This window comes from Gadus chalcogrammus, chromosome 3 (assembly GCF_026213295.1).
Source record: "Gadus chalcogrammus isolate NIFS_2021 chromosome 3, NIFS_Gcha_1.0, whole genome shotgun sequence".
Lineage (NCBI taxonomy): Eukaryota > Metazoa > Chordata > Actinopteri > Gadiformes > Gadidae > Gadus > Gadus chalcogrammus.
The window spans coordinates 9,068,396-9,092,326 of NC_079414.1; the positions used below are offsets into that span (position 1 = coordinate 9,068,396).

The window sequence follows — 23,931 nt, forward strand, 5'->3', positions numbered from 1 at the left end:
TCTGTGGTTCATCTGCCACACACACACTTCCGTTCTGTTCACATCTGTTCACGCCTGGGTCAGACGCACAGCGGAGGCACACACAGTATCTCCGATAAACAGGATACAAGATACACTGTACGTTCAGGGTAATTATAATGTGGAGGTTGTGTTCAATGGTGCAATCATTGTGATGGACAGAAAAGGAGAAGTTTTATATTTACATTGGTGTGCTCACTCTCACTCTCACTCTCACTCTCACTCTCTCACTCTCTTGTTCATCTGCAACAATAAATGAAGGCAGACCTTCTCTGCTTAAGACACTTTTATTGTTATCATGCTTGGTTTTCCAAGGTAACCAAGGAGTAAGTCCGAGACTTGTTCCCTTATTGCCGACATCATTTCCTGGGCAGATCAGCAGTTGCCCTCCTTGGATATCATAATGTTTGTTTTGGTGATTCTGGAGAAAGAGATGGGACGGGAATTTATTTAGCGGTATTCTTGATTGTGTTCATGATTTGCGATAATGCTTAGAGACGAAGCATGCATGCATGTGCAGCATGTTTTCAAAGAATTTACAAAAAATGCTTTAGAGGAGATATGGTAGATCACTTTGAAATAGCTGAGACTAATGAAAGTCAGTCTCTCTTCTGCTTTTTTCACAACTCAAATCATATCTACAGCCGTAGGGACAACTCGATTATACAGGTGTCTTTATTTAGTACTTATATAGTACTCGTACTATTCAGATTTGAATACTTGCACTGCTCTATTTATATCTATTTTGTGTGTGCGTGTGTGTGTGAGAGAGATAGAGGGTAGTAACAGAGGATGTTTGTTCACTTACTGCCTCTCCACACACAGGACGCACTCGTTGCCATAGGTTACGCCGTCACTGCCACACATGGGGTCAAGGTTCAGAGGGCACGCCAGCTCCTCAAGGTCATGGCAGGCCGGCTGTAGGCAGGAGGGGTACCGTCGTCACCGTGGAGATACACACTAGATAGTGCTGGGATTGGCCAGTTATGGGAGGGTTTCATGTGCTCCACAGATCAGGCCACTGGGGAGGGATTCAACCCCTTTGGTGGAGCCGGAGCCGACACTCATCCCCAGAAACTACGAAGGCCTACTTTTAACCCCCATAAACCCTCTTCATATTCATATTTGTATCACTACTGTTATACAAAAAATGTGATACATCCCAATTAATTACCACGTGGGATTCCGAGGGACAGATTTGTTAAGAAACCAAGATCTGATTCAGACTGGCTCAGACACACAAGCTTTCTGCCCTTCAACCATTCCCTCTTGTCTTAATTCATCATCAAGTCAAGTGCTTAGAAACGGTTGGTCTTTTAAGATCACGCTTTATAGGGGAAGTGAGTTGAGTTAAATTTACCTTTCGAGGTAATCCTGGCTCCTCCGCACCACCTGTTAAACAGTTTCAGTTTCAGACGCAACAGAGAAAAACACTTTTTTTTATCAAGACTTCAGATTCCTGAAATAATGTTAAATTGTACATAATGTATGCTTTGAATAGCAAACCGGATGTTAGCATCGTGTGTCCCACAAGTTAATCATTAACAATCTGCCCCAGTCTCCAAATAATACAAATAGTACTACAAATATTAACACTAGGTATCCACAGATACTCTGTAAATACCTAATCATAATAAGTTGTTAGGAATCATATTTGACTCAGTTTTACCGGTAACGACGAAGACCGCCAGGAGCCCAAAGACAACACCTGCTCTTCCAGTCAACATGTTTCAGGATAATAGGAACTCACAACGTAGAGAGCTGTCACAGCTCACTGTGTCACCTGCTGTGGGATCTCAGCAGGTGACACAAACACAAAAACACTCACAGAAAAACACTTGCATGCATGTACACAGTCACACATACACACACACACGCACACACACACACACACACACACACACACACACACACACACACACACACACAACAGGGAAGCACGCATGTAATCACTCACACACACACACTGACAACACACACACACACACACATACACTCAGACACACACACACACACACACACGCATGCATGTACACACTCAAACACAAACGTCCACACTTACATTCTCTGTTTGTCAGCACAGTTTCATAATGTTCCTTTAGCCAAAGTAAGGCCATTTAGCAAAAAAATACACACATTTTAGTGTTTTCACTCGTTTCACTGCGACATAAATTTAAAAATCGAAGAAGGCATCTTGATTGTTTTACAATTTAGTTCAACTGTGATCCTGAATAGCTGCGTGAAACGTGTGTAACGGGGGCAGCTCGAGCTCATCTACTTCCATTGAATTTGGCTAACTAATGCTAACTCGGTCTAATGAAGTTCTGGTCTGATGGAGGAAGCCAAACGGTACAGTCCTTCTCATTTGATCATGATAAGGTGGAAGATAAGATTTTGTGTAAATTTCCTTTGACACAAAATGTCTATAGCAACTCTTATCTTATATTAACACATAGCGCCGACAGTAATGCACACTGTCCCTGACAGTCCTATAGGGAGCTATCTGAAGAGCTGACGAACACACACACAGATTCTTTTCAAAATGTATCAATTTATTTATTTATGTAAATAGTTAACTTTATACAACAAGTTACAGACTTAAACAGCTGTTATTTAATACTTTGAAATGTAAACAAACAATATTGAAGAAAACACCACGACACCTGGGTCCATCTTTCTCCTCCGCTTCCATTTCCTCCACCTCTCTTTCAAAATAAACCATTCCTTTGATCTCCTCCTCTCTGTCAAAATAAGAGTTTGGGAGCGCTCTCTGTGTGTTGCGTTTCAGGCTGATGTTGGCCTGTAAAGTGTCCAGGCAGTGGGCTGGCTGATGGGTCACGGTGGGGTCTACTTCCTGGAAGTCGTGCTGGGAGCCCCCTGTGCAGCAGCTCTATGGAAAGCTGAGTGTTAGCCGCTGTGGTCCCTGGTAGGCGCTGGTCCCGGGTAACACGCACTCACTTTGGGGGGCAACATCAACACGGTCTAAAAAGGTCTCCATACATGTTGGTGGTTCACCTTAAGCTCCCAATCAACAGGGTTATCTGAGGAAGACGAAGGGGGGGAAGGGCGAGGTCTTGGCGCACTCTCTGGTGACCGCGCACGCTCTGGAGACAGTGCATGCTCCGTGGTCAGGAGCATTCAGTACACATGGCGGAGGGGAAGGGATGGCAGTTCTACAATGTGACGTAAACATCTAGAAAGTACGAGCGTGTGGTGGACAACAAGCCTACCGGCTGCTAGTTGATGAGGAGCTCTGTTTGGCACGGCTACGTCTTCACTGAAGTTCCTCCATCACTGTACAGCAGCACACGACCCCACACACACACAGATGTCCACACACCATGGGGGCGGAAACAGGTGAGATAGCCCCCATGATGTTGCACTTCTCTGTGATCACATTACCTACGACTGTTGACATGAATGGATGGTGTCTTTTTACAGAGTTCGGATAAACATTCTAGAGGCAGACCCAGGCCTGTACACCTCTAGACATGAAGAGCCTGGCCCCTATGGCTACAGACCTGCAGACCCAGGCCCGTATACCTCTAGACATGAAGAGCCTGGCCCCTATGGCTACAGACCTGCAGACCCAGGCCTGTACATCTATGCGGACCCTCCACCAACATCCTCCAATCTGAGCTTAGCTTCCACTCAGCGGCCGTACAACCATCTGCTTAAACACCGACGACCACACACCCTATCAAGACATGACGAAGCAGAAACCCAGAACACCCGGTCAAACGGACGCTTCTCTAATGCAGTGACAATCTGCATAAGAAAGGTCCGGCCCCAAAGTCTTACATTACCCTCGCTGACGATTCAAGTCTCTTTTTTCAAAGCAATACAAAAGTGAAATAATCCAACAAGTTCTAGGTTACATTAATTTAAAATCGACAGGATAGAACAGGATTTCATCCATTTTATGGACTTCATTATAAAAAACACCCGTGCTAGGTAACGAAGAGGAGCCCAGCAAGAAAGTAGACCCTGAATAAAAAAATAAAAGCAATCAATCTATGAGTCCTCGATTGATCAGCCTGATGATCGATGATGATGATGATCAGTTGGCAGTTGGAACATTCTTTGAGTTGGACTGATCTTTGTCCAGTTGTTGATGAGGATGTCGTTGTTGGAGTACAGTGTAGCTGTTGTTGCTGTAGTACAGTGTTGTCATTTCACGGTACACACCCACGCACACATACACGAGTAAAAAGATAACCAACTCTATTAACCATCAAGTGTTTGAACCAACAACCTCAAGCTGCCCGCTAGCGGCAGGTCTACTGCCTAGTGGTCGCCAGGACGCAGCCACACCATTGGTTCCCCCCCCCAACCCCATCCTCCTGTGCTCCGTCCTTTGTTCAAGTCTCTGGGCCCCCCCTGGGGACGCCCCTCGCCCTTCAGCGCTGTGTCCTCCGGGGCCCGGGAGCTTACTTCTTGCATTGATTTGTACTTGTGTCACTTGGGGGTCAAGGGCCGCCGCCTCGTCTTCCAGAGGCCGTGCGTCGGCCCACAGCTCCACTGAACAATTTGGAGACGTATAAAAAAAAGCAACAAAACATTCTGCAATAACATTTTGTTAAAAAAACGAGGTTGCCTTTGGCCCCTCCTAGTCCACTGGTCCTTGATGCTGGTGGAGGGTGTCCTTCCCCCCCTCCCCCCTGCTGGCGGAGCGCGGCATCACACGCAGCTCTCGCGGTGCTTCTCGTCCACCAGGAAGGAGGTGAGCTTGGAGACGTCCACCGCCACCGCGTCCCGCTTGGCCAGGAGCAGGTCCTTCAGGTGGTCCTCGTCACTTTGGTCCTTGGCGAAGTTCACAAACACCTGGAGAGGACACAGAGGGAGCCTTACTATCCAAACTCTGAACCTTTAACAACACCTGGAGAGGACACAGAGGGAGCCTTACTATCCACACTCTGAACCTTTAACAACACCTGGAGAGGACACAGAGGGAGCCTTACTATCCACACTCTGAACCTTTAACAACACCTGGAGAGGACACAGAGGGAGCCTTACTATACAACACCTGCACAGGAGAGCTCTAAACCTTAAGAACATTAGACTAAAAAGATTAGAGTCAGACCAAGGTCCCTTTCCAGTCTGTCTCTACAGGGTCTGTCCCTACAGGGTCTGTCCTTATAAGGTCTGTCCCTACAGGGTCTGTCCCTACAGGGTCTGTCCCTATAAGGTCTGTCCCTACAGGGTCTGTCCCTACAGGGTCTGTCCCTACAGGGTCTGTCTCTACAGGGTCTGTCTTTACAGGGTCTGTCCCTATAAGGTATGTCCCTCTAAGGTCTGTCCCTACAGGGTCTGTCTTTACAGTGTCTGTCTCTATAAGGTCTGTCCCTACAGGGTCTGTCTTTACAGGGTCTGTCTCTATAAGGTCTGTCCCTACAGGGTCTGTCTTTACAGGGTCTGTCTCTATAAGGTCTGTCCCTACAGGCTCTGTCCCTATAAGGTCTGTCTCTACAGGGTCTGTCCCTACAGGGTCTGTCTCTACAGGGACTGTCTCCACAGGCTCTGTCCCTATAAGGTCTCTAAGGACCTGCTTGCGGTCTACGTACTTGGTCCAGGGTGGTCTGGGACACGGAGTAGTCCTCTATGCTGAGGGCCTCCTTGTGTCCGGAGAGGAGGGAGAAGATGCGTGCGAGGGAGGTGAGGGCGGAGGGCAGCTGGTACTGCAGCATGTTGCGGTGCTTCTCCTTCAGGTTGGAGCCCGGCAGCTCCGTCTCGATGAAGCTCATGACGGGACGCAGGTCTGGGTCGGGTCCCGCCACACGCAGGATGATGGTGTAGCCGTCCCCGAACCTGGAGGCAGGGCCGGGGTTAGTGATCAGCCTGATGTAGTTTGGAACTATGACCATTCAAATGGTCATAGTTAATGGTTCATGTGTTTTCATGAACCATGACATAGGGAAACTCTGACCATTCAAATGGTTGATGGGGTTGCAGGGGTGTAAAACAGTGGGATTGCTTTAAAACCTAGTTGGTTGGCTACTGAGACAACATTATTATCCAACTGAAAGCGTTCCTGGCTTACCTGTTCTTTAGGTGCTGGACGCTGCCAAGGCAACGGAACCTGCCGTTAACCATGATGGCCATCCTAGTGCACAAGGCTTCACACTCCTCCATACTGCAGGACACAAAAACACACACACACACACACACACACACACACACACACACACACACACACACACACACACACACACACACACACACACACACACACACACACACACACACACACATACAAACACACACACACACACAGACACACACACACAACAGGGTTAGAGAGATAACTGTCCATGTTTCTCTGACACCTGCATGAGGAGGAGGCGGTTAGTAGCCAGGTGAATTAGGTGACCTGTGAGTTAGCAGGTGAGTCAGGTGACCCATGAGTTAGCTAGCAGGTGAGTCAGGTGACCCGTGTGCTGGCTAGCAGCTGAGTCAGGTGTCTTACCTGTGAGAGGTAAGAACGACCGAGCGGCCCTCTTTGATGATGCTGAGGATGGCATTCCAGAGCGCCCTCCTGGCCTTGGGGTCCATCCCTGTAGTCGGCTCGTCCTGCGGCCACACAACAACTACATTACCCACACTGCACCACCAGGATGTACAGAACTACAATACCCACACTGCACCACCAGGATGTAGATGTGCATTGCACATGTGTGTGTGTGCGTGTGTTCTACCCACCAGGAAGACAACCGGGGGTCCCCCGATCAGAGCCATGGCGGTTGACAGCTTCCTCATGTTTCCTCCGCTGTAGCTTCCTGCCGCCTTGTCGACGTACTTCACCAGCCCCAGCTTCCTGATGCCCCACTCCGCCACCTGGGGGGGGACCACACAACACGTTAGGCTTTATAATGCGGATGTGGGTACTGGGTAGTATGAAGAGTGTTTTTTGTGTGACTTTGTTTAAATGTTTGTTTTTAACTTCAGTTTGTATTTAACTTCTGTGTGTTTGTGTGTGTGTGCGTATGTGTGTGTGTGTGTGTGTGTGCGTGTGTTTAAGGTATGTGTGTGTTTAGCATCCGTGTGTGTCTGTGTGTGTTTGGTGTGTGCGTGTGTGTAACGTGCGTGTGTGTGTGTGGGTTCAGGGGGTGTGTGAGAGAGACTGACCTCACAGACCTCCTTCTCGGGGACCCCCCTCAGGATGGCGTAGAACTCCAGGTGCTCGCGGCCCGTCAGAAGGTCGTTGATGGCGTCAAACTGGGGGCAGTAGCCCATGTTCTGGTGGACCTCGTCCATCTCCGTAGTTACGCTGTGGGGGAGAGGGAGGAGAGAGATGGAGAGAGAGAGAAAGGAGAGAGAGAGATAGAGGGAGAGAGAGAGAGAGAGGTTCACATTAGCACTCCCCTCTCGTATATATACAATCACATTGTGTAATTTGTATATCTTTCAAATCTCCATAAATAACTTTGTACTTCTTGTCCTTGTTTTTATTCTTAAATACTTCTTAATGCAGTATTGCAAGAGAAGAGCTCTGTTTAAATAAAGTTTAGTTGAATGGTGCTCGGTCTCACCTCTTGCCGGCCAGGAACGCTTCACCGCTGGTCACATCAGAGTCTCCCGTTAGCATCTTGAAGGTGCTGGTCTTCCCAGCTCCGTTCACACCCAGCAGACCAAAGCACTGCAGAGAGTCAGAGACAGAGAGAGAGAGAAAGAGAGAGAGAGATATTCAAATATTAACATTTGAATATTTTGAACATACTGTATACATGAACCCTTTAATTGGGATGAGCTCTATTAGGCCACTTATTGTACCAAGGAGTCTTGGTGAGTATAGGTCAGTCAACCGGCTAGTCTAGGGCTCAGGGGTCAGCTGTACCCACCTCCCCGGGGGGGATGCCCACACACAGGCGGTCCACGGCAGGCTTCTGCTTGCGCTTGTAGACCTTGGTGAGCTCCCGGAGCTCCAGGATGTCCGTTTGGCCCCCGCCCCCCATGATCCGCTGCCTCTCCCGGGCCACGTCCTCGTCCTCCTCCCCCACCGGCTTCACGTGGCTGGTGCTCCACCTGCACGCCATGCAGGGACAGGAAGTGATGTAAGAGGTTGATTCCCAAGTCCCAAAATGTGTCGAAAAAATGAAAGGCAGAACAGGCCAAAGTCATCGTCACAACCGGTCAACCTCGGTTGGACGGTTCCGGAGGGATCCCACTTTATTTAGGCCAATGATGATCAAGCTGAGTAGCAAACACCAAATCAGAGGGAAGATCCCGCCTACCTGTTCTTGAGGCAGAAGCGGTATTGGATGAGCAGAGTGATGCAGAAGAAGACCACGCCCTGAACAGCCATGGCGAACAGGTTCTTCCCGACCATGTCCCAGGCCAGTGGAGAACGGAACCGGTTCTCACCTGCAGAACCCCAGAGAACATCACGGAACGCTTAACAAAGTGGGCTCACCAGGACCAACTTACATCTAAAGTTACAGTGTCCCCTCACACTCCCATTGAAAAAGAAACCTTCATATTGTCTATTTCTCAAGGATCACGCATCATCTGTGTGTGTGGAGTATGGTTCAAATGGACGCTGCGTCTGCAGGCGTCTGTGGCCGCTCAGTGGACGTACCAAAGCGCTCCAGCGCGTCCGACATGGCCTGGTTCTTCACCATGTCGATGAGGCCGCGGCCCAGGCAGAAGTGGGGGAAGATGAGGAACACGTTCTTCAGGATGTCGTTGATGCCGCCCACCTCCTGGAACACGGCAAGAACATGTCAAGAAGTGTGGGCAACTGTGTGGTGTTTACAATTCATTGAATCAATTATTTCCTGAAAACAGGAGAGAGATTTTTAGGAGATATTTATTTGAGTGATAGAGTATTAACACTAGTAGACAAATTAAAGAGAGTCTATAGGTTATTGCACTAGGACTGTAGACTAATTAAAATCTATAGTTTATTACACTAGGACTGTAGACTAATTAAAGAGTGTCTATAGGTTAATACACTGTAGACTAATTAAAGAGAGTATAGGTTATTACACTGTAGACTAATTAAAGAGAGTCTATAGGTTATTACACCAGGACCGTAGACTAATTAAAGAGAGTCTATAGGTTATTACACCAGGACCGTAGACTAATTAAAGAGAGTCTATAGGTTATTACACCAGGACCGTAGACTAATTAAAGAGAGTCTATAGGTTATTACGTTGCTGCCGAACAGCTCCAGCACGAAGGTGGAGACGCTGCCGTTGATGCCGATGAGGATGTTGACGCTGGTCAGGACCACGTAGGCGGTGCTGGGGATCTTAAAGAAGAAGGAGGCCGGGTACATCAGGGGAGTGATGGCCCACCTGGAGACACACGGACACAGCACAGCCTGCGTCAGCACAGGTATCCCGAGCACCTTGCATTGCCAAACACGCATCAGCACCGGTTATCACACGTAAAGGGACCTTACGGCATGATAAACACACTGAACCAGGCGTTTATAGAAGAGTAAACCGGTTATGGCATGGTAATGGAGACACGTTGATCCAGGTGAAGCAGGCTCTGGACGTGTTCCTCACCCATAGAACAGCAGCAGCAGGGCCAGCACGGGCAGGTTGGTGGAGGACACGTAGGCCTCTTGTTGGAAGCACACGAATATAAGGATGACCAGCGTGGCGGGGACCACGTAGTTACACTGGAACAGAGAACAGAGGGCCGGGGTCTTACACACAAGCAAACAAAGGATATTGCTAGCTTTTAAGGTTAAAGGTGGTTTCTTTTGGCCTTAAAAACACGCCAAATGAGCCCCCCCCCCCCCCCCCTCCCCTCTCTGGGGTGGCTGGCGGGTCTCACCATGTCCCAGACGAAGTTCGCCACCCAGTAGAGGACGGGCTGCACCCCGCTGATGAACTGCATGTGCTTGGCCTTGTTCACCCTCTCCTGGATCAGGAACACCACGAAGCTGGCCGGCACGAAGGACATGGCGAAGATCACACAGATGGACACCAGGACGTCCACCGACGTGGTCATCCTGAGGGGGGGAGAGCGGGGAGACATAGCACTAAGGGTCAACACCAGAGACACCCAATACATAGACGAGTACATCTGAAGTGTTGGAATGATTTAATCCAAACTGTATATTGGAAGGGTTTAATCCACAGCATTTACAGTGGATTTACTGCTTACTCCTTCTGGATAACAATCAGGTAGTAAGGAGGTAAAGTAAGTATTTAGAGTGGATTTACTGCTTACTCCTTCTGGATAACAATCAGGTAGTAAGGAGGTAAAGTAAGTATTTAGAGTGGATTTACTGCTTACTCCTTCTGGGTAACAAGCAGGTAGTAAGGAGGTAAAGTAAGTATTTAGAGTGGATTTACTGCTTACTCCTGGATAACAAACAGGTAGTAAGGAAAGGGAGTGCAGGTGCATGGCGGGGGACTCACAGGGCGGCCTGGGACACCTGCTCCTTGGTCAGGTTGAGGGGGTGGTTGAAGGCGGTGATGCCGTAGTGGGCGGGGTTCTTCCCCCGGGGCAGGCTGGCGCGCAGGATCCCGTTGTTCATCACGTTGAGGAAGGAGCCCATACTGTGCCATCCCTTGTTGTTGAACCAGATCTACACCAGGAGCAGGTGGAGCAGGAGGAGCAAGAGGAGGAGGAGGAGGAGGAGGAGGGGCAGGAGGAGGAGGGGCAGGAGGAGGACAGGGAAAACAAAGCTCAGATTCCGATTCTGCGGTCTAAGCAAGAATTGTATACACCTTTTTTTTAATTTATGTGCGTGTATGTATGAGTTGAAGTGAGTGTGAGTGTTTGTGTGTGCGTGTGTGTGAGTGTGTGCATTAGTATTCACCTTAACATTATTTTTTGTGTCCAGACCCTGGATGAAGCTGGACAGACTGCGGAAGAACCGGTCAGCAGAGGTTCCCTGGGGAGAGACAGAGAATAGTGAGGCTACATGATGCTAGGTGTTGCCACATGAGGCTACATAATGCTAGTTGGAGCTACATAATGCTTGGGGGGGCTACATGATGCTAGGTGGTGCAACGTGATGCAAAATAACATTAGGTGGGGCTACATGATGCTAGGTGGGGCTTTATGATCCAACACGATTCTAGGTGTTGATACATGTTGAAAGGAAATGTTACATGATGCTAGGTTGTGCTAAATGATGCTAGGTGGTGATACATGATGCTTGTAGATGCTTCAGGATTGTACATGATGCAAGGTGATGTTACATGATGCTAAATGATGCTAGGTGTTGACACATGTAACGAGGTGGGTATTCATGAGGCTAGGTGGTGCTACATGATGCTAGGTGAGGCTAGGTAGAGCTAGCTAGACTCACCCTCTCCAAGCGGAAGCGTCTCCTGAGCTGGGCCACAGCCTCGTCCACGTCATCGCTGGGGGGGAGGTACTGGGCACTCCTTGCGCCCAATGAGAAGCCACCGTACCTGCAGGAGCAAGCTCAGTTAATACCAACCGGGAAGGAGTGATCAGAGCACCTCAGATATGCAGTAAAAACAGGAGACTGTTTTGGAGCAGTAGAAACCTACCTGAACTCATTCACCCAGAGCTTGTTCTTCAAGCTGCGGGGAAGCAAAGACCAAACAATGGAATTAGATTGATAGTTAGACGATGAGATTTAGGTGGTGCAGAAGTGGAGGAGGGGGTGAAGGAGGAGGAGGAGGTGGTGGACGAGGTGATGAAGCAGGAGGAGGTCCTGAAGGAGGATGAGGAAGAGGAGGAGGAGGTGTTGAAGGAGTAGGAGAAGGAGGAGGTGAAAGGGGGGGGTCAAGGTGGAGGTGGTGACTGACCTCTTGCTGATGATCTGGGCGTAGGTCTTGACCAGGTAGTCGGAGACATTCCTCCCTGTCAGGTTCTGCAGCGTGTCCGTCACAGTGACCCTTAGCTGGAAACAAATGGTGATGTCAGACTGCTGTGTGTCTGTGTGTGCGTGTGTGTTTAACTGTGAGTGTGTGTTTGTATGTTTGTTATACAGTATGTGTGTTCTGTGTACCTCAGGGGGGGGCAGTCCTCCTGCTCCGGCGGGACACTCAGGCAGCATCTTCTTCTGTCCATCACAGGAACACTGGCAGAGGGGGGAGGGGTGGTCCATGGTCCAGTTCCCATTCTCCAACATGTCCCGCACCGAGGCCGATATGTCAGGCAACGACCAATCCTCTTCCAGCGCTGCACACGCCTCATGCCTGCAACCAATAGCAGTGCTCCGTTATCACCTGTCATTGTTGCTATTGTTGATTGAACGGTTGACTGTGTTGTTGTGATGTGAAGCTCTGAACTCTGTTCAACGCTCAGATCTCCCTCGACTCAGAGAGTGAGACAGGCAGAGAGTGAAGAGAGACCCGGTAATACGGGAGGATGCTATTGGCACAACAGGAGCGCCGTCTCACCGCGACGGTCCTGTCTCCATGCAGCGCGTCCCGAAGCCAGGGTTGTCCATCAGCGCCCCCTGCAGTCTGCTGGCATGGAGGTCCTCTGGAGCGTCGTTACTGGAGAGCACAGCAGAGTGTGTTACAGTACAGTAGACCGCAGTAGGGTACAGTAGAGTATGTTACAGTACACTAGAGTACAGTAGACCACAGCAGAGTGTGTTACAGTACAGTAGACCGCAGTAGGGTACAGTAGAGTATGTTACAGTACACTAGAGTACAGTAGACCACAGCAGAGTGTGTTACAGTACAGTAGACCGCAGTAGGGTACAGTAGAGTATGTTACAGTACACTAGAGTACAGTAGACCACAGCAGAGTGTGTTACAGGACAGTAGACCGCAGTAGGGTACAGTAGAGTATGTTACAGTACACTAGGGTGACCAAACGTCCTCTTTTCCCCGGACATGTCCACTTTTTACGTCCCGTCCGGGGCGTCCGGGGGGGGTTTTATTAATTGATGATAATGTCCGGTTTTCGGACATTATCTCGTTGCATATTTTTTTTTGCCTCGTCGCATATTTGTGTTTCTGGGTCTTTCACATAACCTACTAGTTATTACCATTGTATATGTCTATGGTTATTACGGCCTTCCAAGTTCTGGAAATGGTATCTCCCTTACGTTCCACCTTCTTGCGCGAGCTGACTGTAGAGAGAGTCTGTCATTGGGCGACCGATCGAAAAAAAAAATGCGCTGCGTAGCGGTTATCAATGAAGTACCACATTGTGCGGGGAATAGGTATTTTGAGAAGGTGCCGTGTAAAGACGGACTGAAACTCTCACTGAAGTCCGTAGGCTCATGCTACACTAGAGTACAGTAGACCACAGCAGAGTGTGTTACAGTACAGTAGACCGCAGTAGAGTACAGTAGAGCAGGCCTATTGGAGGATACTAGAGATAGGTATATTGGGTTGGTGGTAGTGAGGTAGGGAGGTAGGTACCAATCGAAGGTGAACCCTATAGGGAGAAGGGTAGGTAGGAAGCTAGCTAAGTGGTTAGGAAGCTAGCTAGATGGGTAGGATTGTAGCTAGTGAGTGCTGGGTAAGTAGGGGTTACCTGATGAAGGTGAACTGTTCTTCGTACATCCCCGGGTCCAGAGCCAGGCTCGGGTACTTTCCAAACGGAGGCACGATCAGACTGAAGACCAGTGCAACACACACAAACACAGCAGGCAGAACAATCTGGAAAAACAAGAGAAAACTCATCGATTAACAACGCAGTCCAAAAACGTCACCAATGCTCACTGTTTAAGAACCCAAAATATCACCAAAACTCACCTAAACTGGTTTAGAACCAAACTATCTAGAAACTGCACCACCTAACTCACAACTAATCAACTGAATATTTTGCAAAGAGTTGAATATGGCTTTACCTGGGCGAAGAATCCTTTGCGGGAGCGTCGGGCGTACAGGAAGCGTTTCCATAGTAATGCCACAAACTGCTGCCTCTTCAGCGTCCAACCTTTGACTTGGAAGGACCCCTTCCCATCGGCCCCTCCCAGCCAGTCCGTCTCGCGAGATTCTGGAGAGCATGCATCCATACATTTATCATTTGTTCAGTGACATCAACATAATGCAGCAGTGCCTGCTGCGTTGCGTAGTTCTTTGTTGCTCACCTTCTGAGTCGTTGAATTCAAAGTCATCCTCTGTGAAGGGCTTCAAGCAGCTCTGGTGGTCTCCGAATGCATGGCGCCGGCGGGATCGGGTGGGCAACACACCGTCGGCTGTGGATGACCAAAACAGAGCATCGTGTTAAGCTTGTGATTTAAGCTGATCAATTTTAGGCATTAGCTGCTAACAGTTAAATAATAGCAATTTGCCCCATTCAATGCTAGCCATTAGACATCAGCAATAAGCTGTTAGCTGTTAGCTATCAGTGGTTCATATTTGTTGTTAGCTGCTTGCTGATAGTTAAAAAGTGTCAGCTATTCGCTCATTTGCAAATCATGGTTTACAACATGACATGAACTTGATGTTAAGAACATTATCATAGCAAAAGCATGGAAAGTAACTGTTGCCAACCTGAGAGTTCTGCAGCATCTACGCCGCTGTCCTCAGCCACCTTGAGGAAGATCTGTAAAGGAGACGGAGAGGAAACAAGGAGCTCCATAAAACTGAACAAGTTGTTTTGACACTGATCTAAGGACCAACAAGAAGATTTCTGATGCCGACTTCCAGCTCTCCACCCTCCCTCCCTCCCTCCTTTCACCTCCCTCCCTGCTCACCTCCTCCAGGGTGGTGTCGGAGATGCCGTAGCTGGAGATGCCAAGGTAGGAGAGGCGGTCGTCGATCTCGTGGAAGAGCTCCACAAAGGCGCCGTCCTTGGCCGACTGGTGGGGCAGCACGTAGGTGAGCTCGTGTCCCAGGTCCTCCACCAGCCGCGCCTCGGGGACGTGCTTGAAGATCACGTTGGAGATCAGGGACACGTCTGGGGAGCCCAAGAGAGGAGAGGTCAGAGGAGAACCATGGCTTGTTTCAGTACTGATTCATCCTTCCTCATCGCTCTTCCTAAGGTCCAAGTACATACAACTGGGAGAGCTTCTGGAACCTTTTTATCCTGAGCAGTTGCACTTAGTATTTTTGTCTTGTGTGTATTTTCCTTTATAGCATCACCCCCCCACACGCACCACGACACATTCCTGAGAGGGTTAGTGAGCTGTTGACCTACCGATGGTGGTGGTTTCACTCTCTGGTTCACTGCCCAGCCCGGCGTCAGAGCTGCTCTCCGACACGCTGTCCTCCTTCTTCTTGCTGTAGGACACGGTGCTGGCGGAGTTGCGGCAGGACTGCAGCGGCAGGTCGTAGTCCCTCTTCACCAGGGTCAGGTAGTAGCCCGTCCCCAGCTGGGTCTTCAGGAACAGGGAGGAGCCCACGCAGCACAGCTTCCCGTGGGAGATGATGGCGATGCGGTCGCCCAGGATGTCCGCCTCGTCCATGTGGTGCGTGGACAGGATGATGGTGCGACCTGGGAGGAGGGGGCGGGGAGGGGTGAGCGGGGGTGTGGAGTCATGGGAGGGCTCCGCCTTTGGGACGAGCCGTTAAGCCCAGGGGCTTCATCTAGTAGCTAAAGATCCCAAGGCAATGGAAGGGTGCTAACCCTAGTGTCCGGGCTCCTTACCAACCTGCTAAGTATCCCTCAGATACACTGAAGTACCGCCCATCGTACATAAACTTAAAAAAAGCGACCCCATATCCTGTGAGACTGACAAACAGCGGTGGCCACGGAGACGCCCTGAGCTGTGTGTAGGTCTTACCCTGGCGGTACTTCAGCAGCAGGTCCCAGATGCCCCTGCGGGCGTACGGGTCCACCCCGGCGGTCGGCTCGTCCAGGATCACGACCTTTGACCCCCCGACGAAGGCCAGGGCCACGGACAGCTTCCTCTGCATCCCACCTGGACGCCACAAACACAGAGAACAATGTTGGTGAGCTTATTATTATCACCGGGGTGTTGTGTTGGATTGTGTTACTGTTGTGTCGTTGTTGTTTTGTTGGATTGTTGTTGGGGTGAGGGAAGGGCCACTGACCGGAGAGGGTGCTGGTGCGTGACTGGCGTTTGTGCGGCAGGCCCATGTCGTTGACGATCTGCTCCATCTCCGCCTTCACCTTCTCCTCCGACAGGCCCTTCAGACGGGCGTAGAACCAGATGTGCTCCTCCACCGTCAGCCTACACCAGACCAAACCAAACGATCACAGAGGGGGTGGTGTGAGCTATGAAGACGATTAATACTATGATACTTAAAAAGAGGTTTCTAGACTGATCTGAGGGTCTAGACCTAAGCCTAGCCTCAGGGTCCAGACCACAGTACAGATTGAGGTGTGTGAATGCCTACATGCTGAACAGGACGTTGTGCTGGGGGCAGACTCCCAGGTTCTGGCGAATGCTGCTGAGTTCGGTGCGTATGTCCTTCCCCATGATGTAGGCGGTGCCAGAGGTGGGCGGGAACAGGCCGGTCAGGATCGACCTATCAGGGAGAGGACAAGAACACAGCGGGCCAATCAGAATTGAAGATCAGTGCTGCTTAATTTCAGAATCAATGACTAAACATTGACCATTGGCCAACGCCTTGGTGGGAGTTCAGTATCCAGGTCTTACATGGTGGTGGTCTTGCCGGCTCCATTGTGTCCCAGGAAGGAGGTGATGTGTCCTTCATAGAAGCCCAGCGTCAGCCCGTCCACGGCCAGCTTGTTGCCGTGGTTATACACCTTCACCAGGTTCTTGATGTACACGCCCGGCTCGATGTGCGACGGCTCCTCCTCCACGCACACGGCTGAGGGAGACGCAAAACACACTCGTCACCATGGAAACCTTACCTCTCGTCAAGGGCTTTCTAATGCGTTGCCACTGATGACAGTTTGATTTGGGTCCGCCAAGCAAAACAAGTCCACCCCGGGATTTGGAGTCAACCGCGGGTGTTTGATGCTCAGAGGTACACCGAGTAAAAAAATCCCGGCATGGACTTCCATTTTTGGAGCTGGACTCATGTATTCTACCACTTAGATCATGACCCCTTGAGCCCTGCCTACCTTCGGCGTTGCCGTGGTCGCCCTCAGAGCCGGCGACGTTGGTGTTCTGCTTCTCTCCACACCAGTAGGTTCTGGTGAAGGGGAAGTACCAGGGTCTGGGGATGCCGTACATGCCTGTGTAGGAAACAAGCATTACATTACAACCAGCTCTGCTCCCTATGGAGAGATATTCAACAACACAGGTATGATAGTGTTATACAGGTCCTATCACTAACCCCAACCCTGAACCCAACCCCAACCCAAGCCCTAATGCTTATCCCCACCCTAAACCTAACCCCTAACCCTAATCATAGCAAACCCTAACCCTAGACTCAACCCTTATCCTAAACATAATCCTAGAGCCAACCCTAAACCTAATCCTAAACCCAATCCTTATCCTAACTCTCAACTCAACCCTAACCCCCCCCCCCATTCCCCCCCAGCCCCAACCCTGTCCGGGTCGGTCCCGTGACGAAAGTCCTCCTCACCGGGGAAGACGGCCTCGATGTACCAGGTGAGGAGCCCGTAGAGCACGGCGTCGGCCATCATGATGCACATGGAGGTGGTGATGTTGTAGCTGTCCTCCTCCAGGGGGCTGTTCAGCAGGTTGGACCAGTGGATGCCCACGCCCTGCTCCTCGAACAGCGCAAAGTACTCACAGCCGAAGCCGAACGCCACCGGGGAGAGGACGCTCTGGAGGGGGGGGAGGCGGAGGGGGTTAATGGCTGCTGCTGATTATTAACCTAAACAACATGATGAGGTCAGAGGGATCTGAGTGTGATGAGGTCAGACTAAAGTGAACTCTAGTCAAGGTTCCCAGCATCCCATTATGCAGATCAGCTGACCCCAGAGTGGGGCCCTCTCCCCAGGCGGGGCCCCCCTGAGCCGCGGTGCGGTGGGTCTACGTACCACCAGGACCTTGGCGGTGTAGTTGACGTAGTCTTGCCAGGCCACACACAGTACGTAGGGCAGGTAGTGCATGAAGTAGATGATGCCCCCGCACGCCGCCGCCAGGTTGGCGCGGGAGAACAGTGTGCTGATGAGGAAGCACTGCATGATGGTCACCACGGCGTAGCACGACAGGAAAAGGAAGATGACCCCCGGGTCGCTGTAGGGCAGCAGGTTCCCCATCTGGGAGGGAGAGGGAGAACAGAGTCAACACCTGTTTACATGAATGTGTGTGTGTGTGCGCGCGCGCTCGCGTGCGCGTGCGTGTGTGTGTGTGTGTGTGTGTGTGTGTATTACTTTGTGTGTGTGTGTGTGTGTGTGTCTGTCTGTGTGTATGTATTACCTTGTGTGTGTGTGTGTGTGTATTACTTTGTGTCTGTGTGTATGTATTACTTTGTGTGTGAGTGAGTGAGTGAGTGAGGGAGTGAGTGTGTTTGTGAGTGAGTGAGTGAGTGAGTGAGTGAGTGAGTGAGTGAGTGAGTGAGTGAGTGAGTGAGTGAGTGAGTTTGTGAGTGAATGAGCGAGTGTGTGAGTGAGTGAGTGAGTGAGTGAGTGTGCGTTACCTTGAGCAGGACCACCAGCAGGGCGGCGCTGACCAGCAGGGGGATGAGGCTGCTGATGAACCAGCTGAGCCACAGGGTGCCGTTGTCCAATCCCATGATCCGCATGGTCTCCTTAAGCCGCGCCTCCTTCTCGTAGACCACGCCCTTAATGATGATGGCCACCGAGTACATCCAGGCCAGGGTCATGAACAGGGGCATGGAGCGACTCATCACACGCAGGAAGCTGGGGAGGGAGAGAGAGAGAGAGACGGAGAGAGAGAGAGAGAGAGAGAGAGAGAGAGAGAGAGAGAGAGAGAGAGAGAGAGAGAGAGGTAAATAAGGAACACAAACTTCCTTTCCATCAATTTCTCTCAAACAGCATCTTAAAAATGGAGTCTAGTAGGGTAGGGAACTAGTAGGGTAGGGTCGAGGAGGTTAGGGTCTAGGAGGGTAGGGTCTAGGAGGGTAGGCTCTAGGAGGGTTGGGTCTAGTAGGGTAGGGTCTAGTAGGGTAGGGTCTAGGAGGGTAGGGTCTAGGAGGGTAGGGTCTAGTAGGGTAGGGTCTAGTAGGGTAGGGTCTAGTAGGGTAGGGTCTAGGAGGGTAGGGTCTAGGAGGGTAGGGTCTAGTAGCCTAGGTAGTAGAAGGGGGTCTTACACGTCGTCTACGAAGCAGGGGTAGGGCATCTGCTGGAAGTAGACACCGGTCTTCTCCTTGGACCCGGTGACCGCCCGGATGATGCCCTGCTCAATCACGTCCTGCAGGTAGGAGAACCCGCCCCAGATGTAGCGCAGGTCCTCAAAGGGGTCCGCCCTGGGACCGGGGTCCCAGTACCTAGAGACCAGGAGCGCACGTTAGTATAACAGTAGTACAACAGCCGTACTACCCTTCTATTATAAAGTAGTTGGTTGGTCTCCGTGGCAACCACATCCATCTCACCCGTCCTTGATCTTATTGGTGCGCTCCACGTTGTCGATGTCCATGCGGATCTTGTAGTTGACATTGGCGGGCAGGTCTGAGGCGTTGCCGTGGGCGATGTCGGGAAACACGATGCCCGCCCAGAACTTCTGGTTGCTAAGGAGTCCCATGGACTTGTTGACCAGCCGCTCCTCGTTAGCAACAGGCTCCAGCTTGTCCAGGTTCACACACTGGTGGGGGCAGGGGGAGGGAGAAGGTAGGGTAGAGGGAGGGGGGAGAGAAAGTTCAGCATCTCACAAGGGATTAACCACAGATGGAGCTGGAATAATACTAGCGTATCAAGTATTATAAGCGTAACATATAACATTTCCCCGTCTGAGTCCCGCCTACAGACCCTGGCCCTGTACACAACACCGTACACCGCACACTGTACACTACACCCTCTGTATGTCCACAACAAGGCCTCGTCTACAGTTCAGGCCTGGTTGATGTCATGGTGCTACGGTATCCAGAGCGACATTAAGGCCATGCCAGTGTGCCTATAATGCTGAGGAAGGTTTTTGTCCTGGTTGGATGGTTTTCCCAGTGACCCTGTGTTATCTGGTCGGTCAGACGCTTGCATAGAAGATTGTAAACAGGAGGTTGTAATGGATTTGATCGGAGCCGTCAAACTGTCTCGTTCTTTTAAAGAAGCGTGACCGTTTGGATATATTTGTTTTGGATTTGTTTATTTCATTAAAATGTTGATTCCCTGCTTTCTGGTTGTTGAAACACACCCTTTGTTTATGACAAAGTCTAGTTGCTTGTATTAAATTATAAACGATAAAGGCACACACACACAAACACACACACACACACACACACACACACACACACACACACACACACACACACACACACACACACACACACACACACACACACACACACACACACACACACACACAAAGCTGCACACACACACACACACACACAAGCAAATACGCACACACAGGCTCTCACCTCCATGAAGCGGGAGACGGTAAGGATGGCCTGGTCAGTCTCGTTGAAGACCTCCCTCCAGGTGTAGCCCCCCGCCCGTTTTGCCCCCTCCCCCACCACCTCTGCTGTCTTGGACAGGAAGTGGGACACGTCCTCCACGGTCCACTGGGTGTCGCCCAGGCGATTGTTGAAGAACGCCGCGCTTGCGTTGTTCTGGAGCAGCGTCTGGTGGGAGAGGAATCAGTGCCGTGTTATCACCAGCAGAGTGCAGTGCTCTCTGAGTGAGTGTGCAGTACTGTTTCACCACCAGCAGAGAGCAGTGTTCTCTATGTGAAGATGCAGTACCATTAGATCACCCACAAAGGAGTGTTGTTTGTATCTGTTGAGTCAGCCCAATACTGAAGAGTTGTAATTATAATGTTTGTTCTCTATAAAATACGGGTAATCCTAACTATGTGTTTTTTCTTTGTTGAGTTGAGTTTCATTCAACAAACAGGAGATCCCCTTGACATTGGCCTGCGGCCTGCGGACCTACCCGGACCATGTCCATCTCGCTGCTGTTCTCCAGGAAGTTCCACACCTTGGGTTTCATCTCCTCCCACATGCCCCCCAGGTCCCTCAGCACCCCCAGCTCCTGGAAGGTCTTGTTTACCTGCGTACACACACACACACACACCATCATATAAAATTATGTAATGTAATAATGGATGTAAACATAATGTCACAGTGTAAATGTAATGTAATGTAACTATAATATTATGTAACTTTAATGTAATGTAACTATAACGTAACGCAACTAAAATGTTACTCTAATGTAAGCTAACTTTAATGTAACTAAAATGTAACTATAATGTTATGTAACTAAAATGTAACTTTTCTGTTACTATAATGTAATGTAACTATAATGTAACAAGAGTGAAACCTACCTCGTGTATGATGCGCTGTGTAGCGGGCGTGTCGGGGGTGTACAGGATCTTTCCCATCAGCAGCGGTTTCAGAGCTCTCCAGATCATCCTGGAGATCGGGCTGGCCTCCAGAGTCTTCATCAGACTGTTACAATAGGGGGCTGCACACAACAAACACACATTAGTATGCACACAACACTCAACCATTATAATACACACAACACAACCATTATAGTACACACAACAAACTCAACCATGACAGTGTCACAGTAGGGGGCACACCAACACACACTCTCATTGACCCCCCACGCCTGTAACGTGTGAGGGGCCACTAAGGTCAGCTAGGTCATGACGAGGTCACCACAGGGCGTTGACCCACCCCTGAGGTCATACTCACTGGAGGTGTTGTCGTAGGCGGTGGTGGGCTCGTTGTCGCTGTCGTTGCCATGGTGACCGAACAGGGCCTTGTAGTTGTTGTCCTCGTACCAGTTGAGGGACTTGATCTGCAGGCCGCCCCCCTCAGGGTGACCGCACACAATGCGGGACACGGCCTGGTAGACCAGCCCGGGGGAGCCCTGGGGCAGGGGGGAGCTCAGGTACTGCACCTCCTGACGGAGGTCCCGCCAGCTGTCCATACTGGCCAGCTGGGGGGGAGGGGGGGGAGAAAGGGAGAGGGAGAGAGGGGGGATGGGGCAGGGATAAAGGGAGACAGAGGAGACAGAGATTGGGGGGATGGGGGAGGGAATGAGAGAGAGACAGAGAGGAAGGAAAGGAAGAGAGACAGGTTTTATGTTGATACTGCTATATATTCCAATTGTGTTAATATTTTAGATTCATTGTATAGTTGTTCTGTATTGTGCTATCAATTATAACTATATTGTTGGAATATGGTAATATTATCTCCATTCAAGTTTTCTTTGGTTCATCTTCCCTAACTAGTGGCCGTGCTAATGCTATGCCAACGCCGTTCTACAGTTTCCAAGGCTACAGTAGTATTTCCTGAGTTCATGGTGCATTTATCTCAGGAACACTTAGCTTCTGAGATAAAGTGGCTACCGTTCTCTGTGCTATCTCCCTGTGTGTGTTTGTGTGTGTGTGTGTGTGTGTGTGTGTGTGTGTGTGTGTGTGTGTGTGTGTGTGTGTGTGTGTGTGTGTGGTGTGTGTGTGTGTGTGTGTGTGTGTGTGTGTGTGTGTGTGTGTGTGTTTGTGCATGTGTGTGCATGATTCCGTTCCGACAATGGGGACCTGGTAGGATAGCAGAGTAACACAGTAACAGAACTTAACGGCGCCTGCAGCTGAAATAGCTGACAGGCTGCTGGAATATTATGTGGTGATAATCACAGACCCGGGTTTGAAACAGTCACCAGACACTCACCCCGGGGCAAGTTTCATGTGAAATAATTTGCATGGTTGAGTCAGCTGGCGCCCGGTAACCAGAATTTCCCTGGGTGGACAACTGCCCCCAAAAAGACCTGGCTAACCAGGCTCAACCAGCCGCTTAACCTACACTAACACCATGCACCAGACAGAGAGAGAGAGAGAGAGAGAGAGAGAGAGAGAGAGAGAGAGAGAGAGAGAGAGAGAGAGAGAGAGAGAGAGAGAGAGAGAGAGAGAGACAGAGAGAGATAGAGAGAGAGAGAGAGAGAGAGAGAGAGAGAGAGAGAGAGAGAGAGAGAGAAGGAGACAGATAGAGAAAGAGAAAGAAACAGAGAGAGAGATAGTGACAGAGAGAGAGAGAGAGACAGAGAGATACATAGATAGAGACAAAGAGAGAATAAGAAAGAGAGAGAAACAGAGGGGGAGACAGAGAGACAGATAGAGAGAGAACCCCGGTTCCCATCATTTCAACTAATCACATGCTTCTCTCTTCCTTTGCGTGTGTTAGTGTGAGTGTGAGTGTGTGTTTGTGTGTGCTAGTGCTTGGTTGTGTTTGTGTGGGCTGAATGTGTTAGTGAGTGTGTGTGTGTGTGTTTGGGTGTGTGGGAACAGGGTTGACCGATAGTAACCCGTCTCTTCTCTAATGACACATTAAGAAGTACGTCTGCTTAACAAGTACACCTGCTGGTGTGTGTGTGTCTATGTGCTCCTGCCAGACAGTATTTTGTGTTACAGAACATGTCCTTGAAGGCAAGACTTTAACACAAACACACACACACACACACACACACACACACACACACACACACACACACACACACACACACACACACACACACACACACACACACACACACACACACACACACACACATGCACAGATATACAACCACACACGCAGACAGAAAGACTGAAATGCGGAACACAATGCCCGAGAATAACCTGCGTTCTCTGAGCTTGGAGGTTACTCTAGTTCAAAGCCTCTCTCTCTCTCCCTCTCCCTCTTCCTGTCTCTCTCTCTCTGTCTCTCTCTGACTCTCTCTTGACCACATCCTGACCACGTCAGTAGGTTCTTCCTTTAAATGCTGTGATTCCTTTGTTTGTCGGGTCATTTGTGGTAGTATAGCTGACATCCACCTCGTGGTTATTATATAAAACAGGTCAGGATTGGATGATGGAAAGTAATAATCTTTGGTCTGCCTTTAATTTATCACAATGATTAGCATGAGTTAATAAGCACTTGGGTTTTAGTTTTAGCAGTCTAACCCTGGGAGGTGTTCTTTCTTCTTGAGGTGACCCCCAGATGAAAGCACCCCTTTCTCAGCAGGGAGAATCAGAGACTTTAATCAGCCCCTCCCCTGTGT

General features: G+C 50.0%; 2 protein-coding genes across 4 annotated transcripts in view; both read right to left on the bottom strand.

The window, feature by feature from the left end:
- Nucleotides 1-260: 260 nt before the first annotated feature.
- On the bottom strand, nucleotides 261-1,800 carry spink4 (serine peptidase inhibitor, Kazal type 4). Its single transcript, XM_056585909.1, has 4 exons — nucleotides 1,688-1,800; nucleotides 1,379-1,410; nucleotides 827-936; nucleotides 261-439 (listed from the first exon to the last, which is right to left on the bottom strand). The coding sequence occupies exons 1-4, from the start codon at nucleotides 1,743-1,745 to the stop codon at nucleotides 394-396; spliced, it is 246 nt and encodes an 81-aa protein (XP_056441884.1). The 5' UTR covers nucleotides 1,746-1,800; the 3' UTR covers nucleotides 261-393.
- Nucleotides 1,801-2,546: 746 nt separating this feature from the next.
- The window catches only part of LOC130379158 (phospholipid-transporting ATPase ABCA1-like), a 36,159-nt gene continuing 14,774 nt past the window's right edge, over nucleotides 2,547-23,931 (bottom strand). For all 3 annotated transcript variants that reach the window (XM_056585814.1, XM_056585818.1, XM_056585817.1), the window contains exons 9-48: nucleotides 21,588-21,834; nucleotides 21,212-21,351; nucleotides 20,821-20,937; nucleotides 20,307-20,510; nucleotides 19,326-19,534; nucleotides 19,044-19,220; nucleotides 18,411-18,633; nucleotides 17,809-18,030; nucleotides 17,388-17,592; nucleotides 16,921-17,034; nucleotides 16,490-16,664; nucleotides 16,227-16,358; nucleotides 15,921-16,060; nucleotides 15,650-15,787; nucleotides 15,064-15,360; nucleotides 14,621-14,823; nucleotides 14,418-14,469; nucleotides 14,012-14,119; nucleotides 13,769-13,917; nucleotides 13,453-13,577; nucleotides 12,360-12,458; nucleotides 11,966-12,155; nucleotides 11,763-11,857; nucleotides 11,502-11,534; nucleotides 11,294-11,399; nucleotides 10,799-10,873; nucleotides 10,395-10,564; nucleotides 9,805-9,982; nucleotides 9,531-9,646; nucleotides 9,170-9,314; nucleotides 8,594-8,717; nucleotides 8,250-8,379; nucleotides 7,857-8,040; nucleotides 7,548-7,654; nucleotides 7,144-7,285; nucleotides 6,718-6,852; nucleotides 6,485-6,588; nucleotides 6,059-6,151; nucleotides 5,583-5,826; nucleotides 2,547-4,842 (exon numbers count right to left, since the gene is read on the bottom strand). In XM_056585814.1, coding sequence (XP_056441789.1) covers nucleotides 4,699-4,842; nucleotides 5,583-5,826; nucleotides 6,059-6,151; nucleotides 6,485-6,588; nucleotides 6,718-6,852; nucleotides 7,144-7,285; nucleotides 7,548-7,654; nucleotides 7,857-8,040; nucleotides 8,250-8,379; nucleotides 8,594-8,717; nucleotides 9,170-9,314; nucleotides 9,531-9,646; nucleotides 9,805-9,982; nucleotides 10,395-10,564; nucleotides 10,799-10,873; nucleotides 11,294-11,399; nucleotides 11,502-11,534; nucleotides 11,763-11,857; nucleotides 11,966-12,155; nucleotides 12,360-12,458; nucleotides 13,453-13,577; nucleotides 13,769-13,917; nucleotides 14,012-14,119; nucleotides 14,418-14,469; nucleotides 14,621-14,823; nucleotides 15,064-15,360; nucleotides 15,650-15,787; nucleotides 15,921-16,060; nucleotides 16,227-16,358; nucleotides 16,490-16,664; nucleotides 16,921-17,034; nucleotides 17,388-17,592; nucleotides 17,809-18,030; nucleotides 18,411-18,633; nucleotides 19,044-19,220; nucleotides 19,326-19,534; nucleotides 20,307-20,510; nucleotides 20,821-20,937; nucleotides 21,212-21,351; nucleotides 21,588-21,834 — 5,991 coding nt within the window. In that variant the 3' untranslated portion in view covers nucleotides 2,547-4,698. The remainder of the gene's footprint in view (nucleotides 4,843-5,582; nucleotides 5,827-6,058; nucleotides 6,152-6,484; nucleotides 6,589-6,717; nucleotides 6,853-7,143; nucleotides 7,286-7,547; nucleotides 7,655-7,856; nucleotides 8,041-8,249; nucleotides 8,380-8,593; nucleotides 8,718-9,169; nucleotides 9,315-9,530; nucleotides 9,647-9,804; nucleotides 9,983-10,394; nucleotides 10,565-10,798; nucleotides 10,874-11,293; nucleotides 11,400-11,501; nucleotides 11,535-11,762; nucleotides 11,858-11,965; nucleotides 12,156-12,359; nucleotides 12,459-13,452; nucleotides 13,578-13,768; nucleotides 13,918-14,011; nucleotides 14,120-14,417; nucleotides 14,470-14,620; nucleotides 14,824-15,063; nucleotides 15,361-15,649; nucleotides 15,788-15,920; nucleotides 16,061-16,226; nucleotides 16,359-16,489; nucleotides 16,665-16,920; nucleotides 17,035-17,387; nucleotides 17,593-17,808; nucleotides 18,031-18,410; nucleotides 18,634-19,043; nucleotides 19,221-19,325; nucleotides 19,535-20,306; nucleotides 20,511-20,820; nucleotides 20,938-21,211; nucleotides 21,352-21,587; nucleotides 21,835-23,931) is intronic.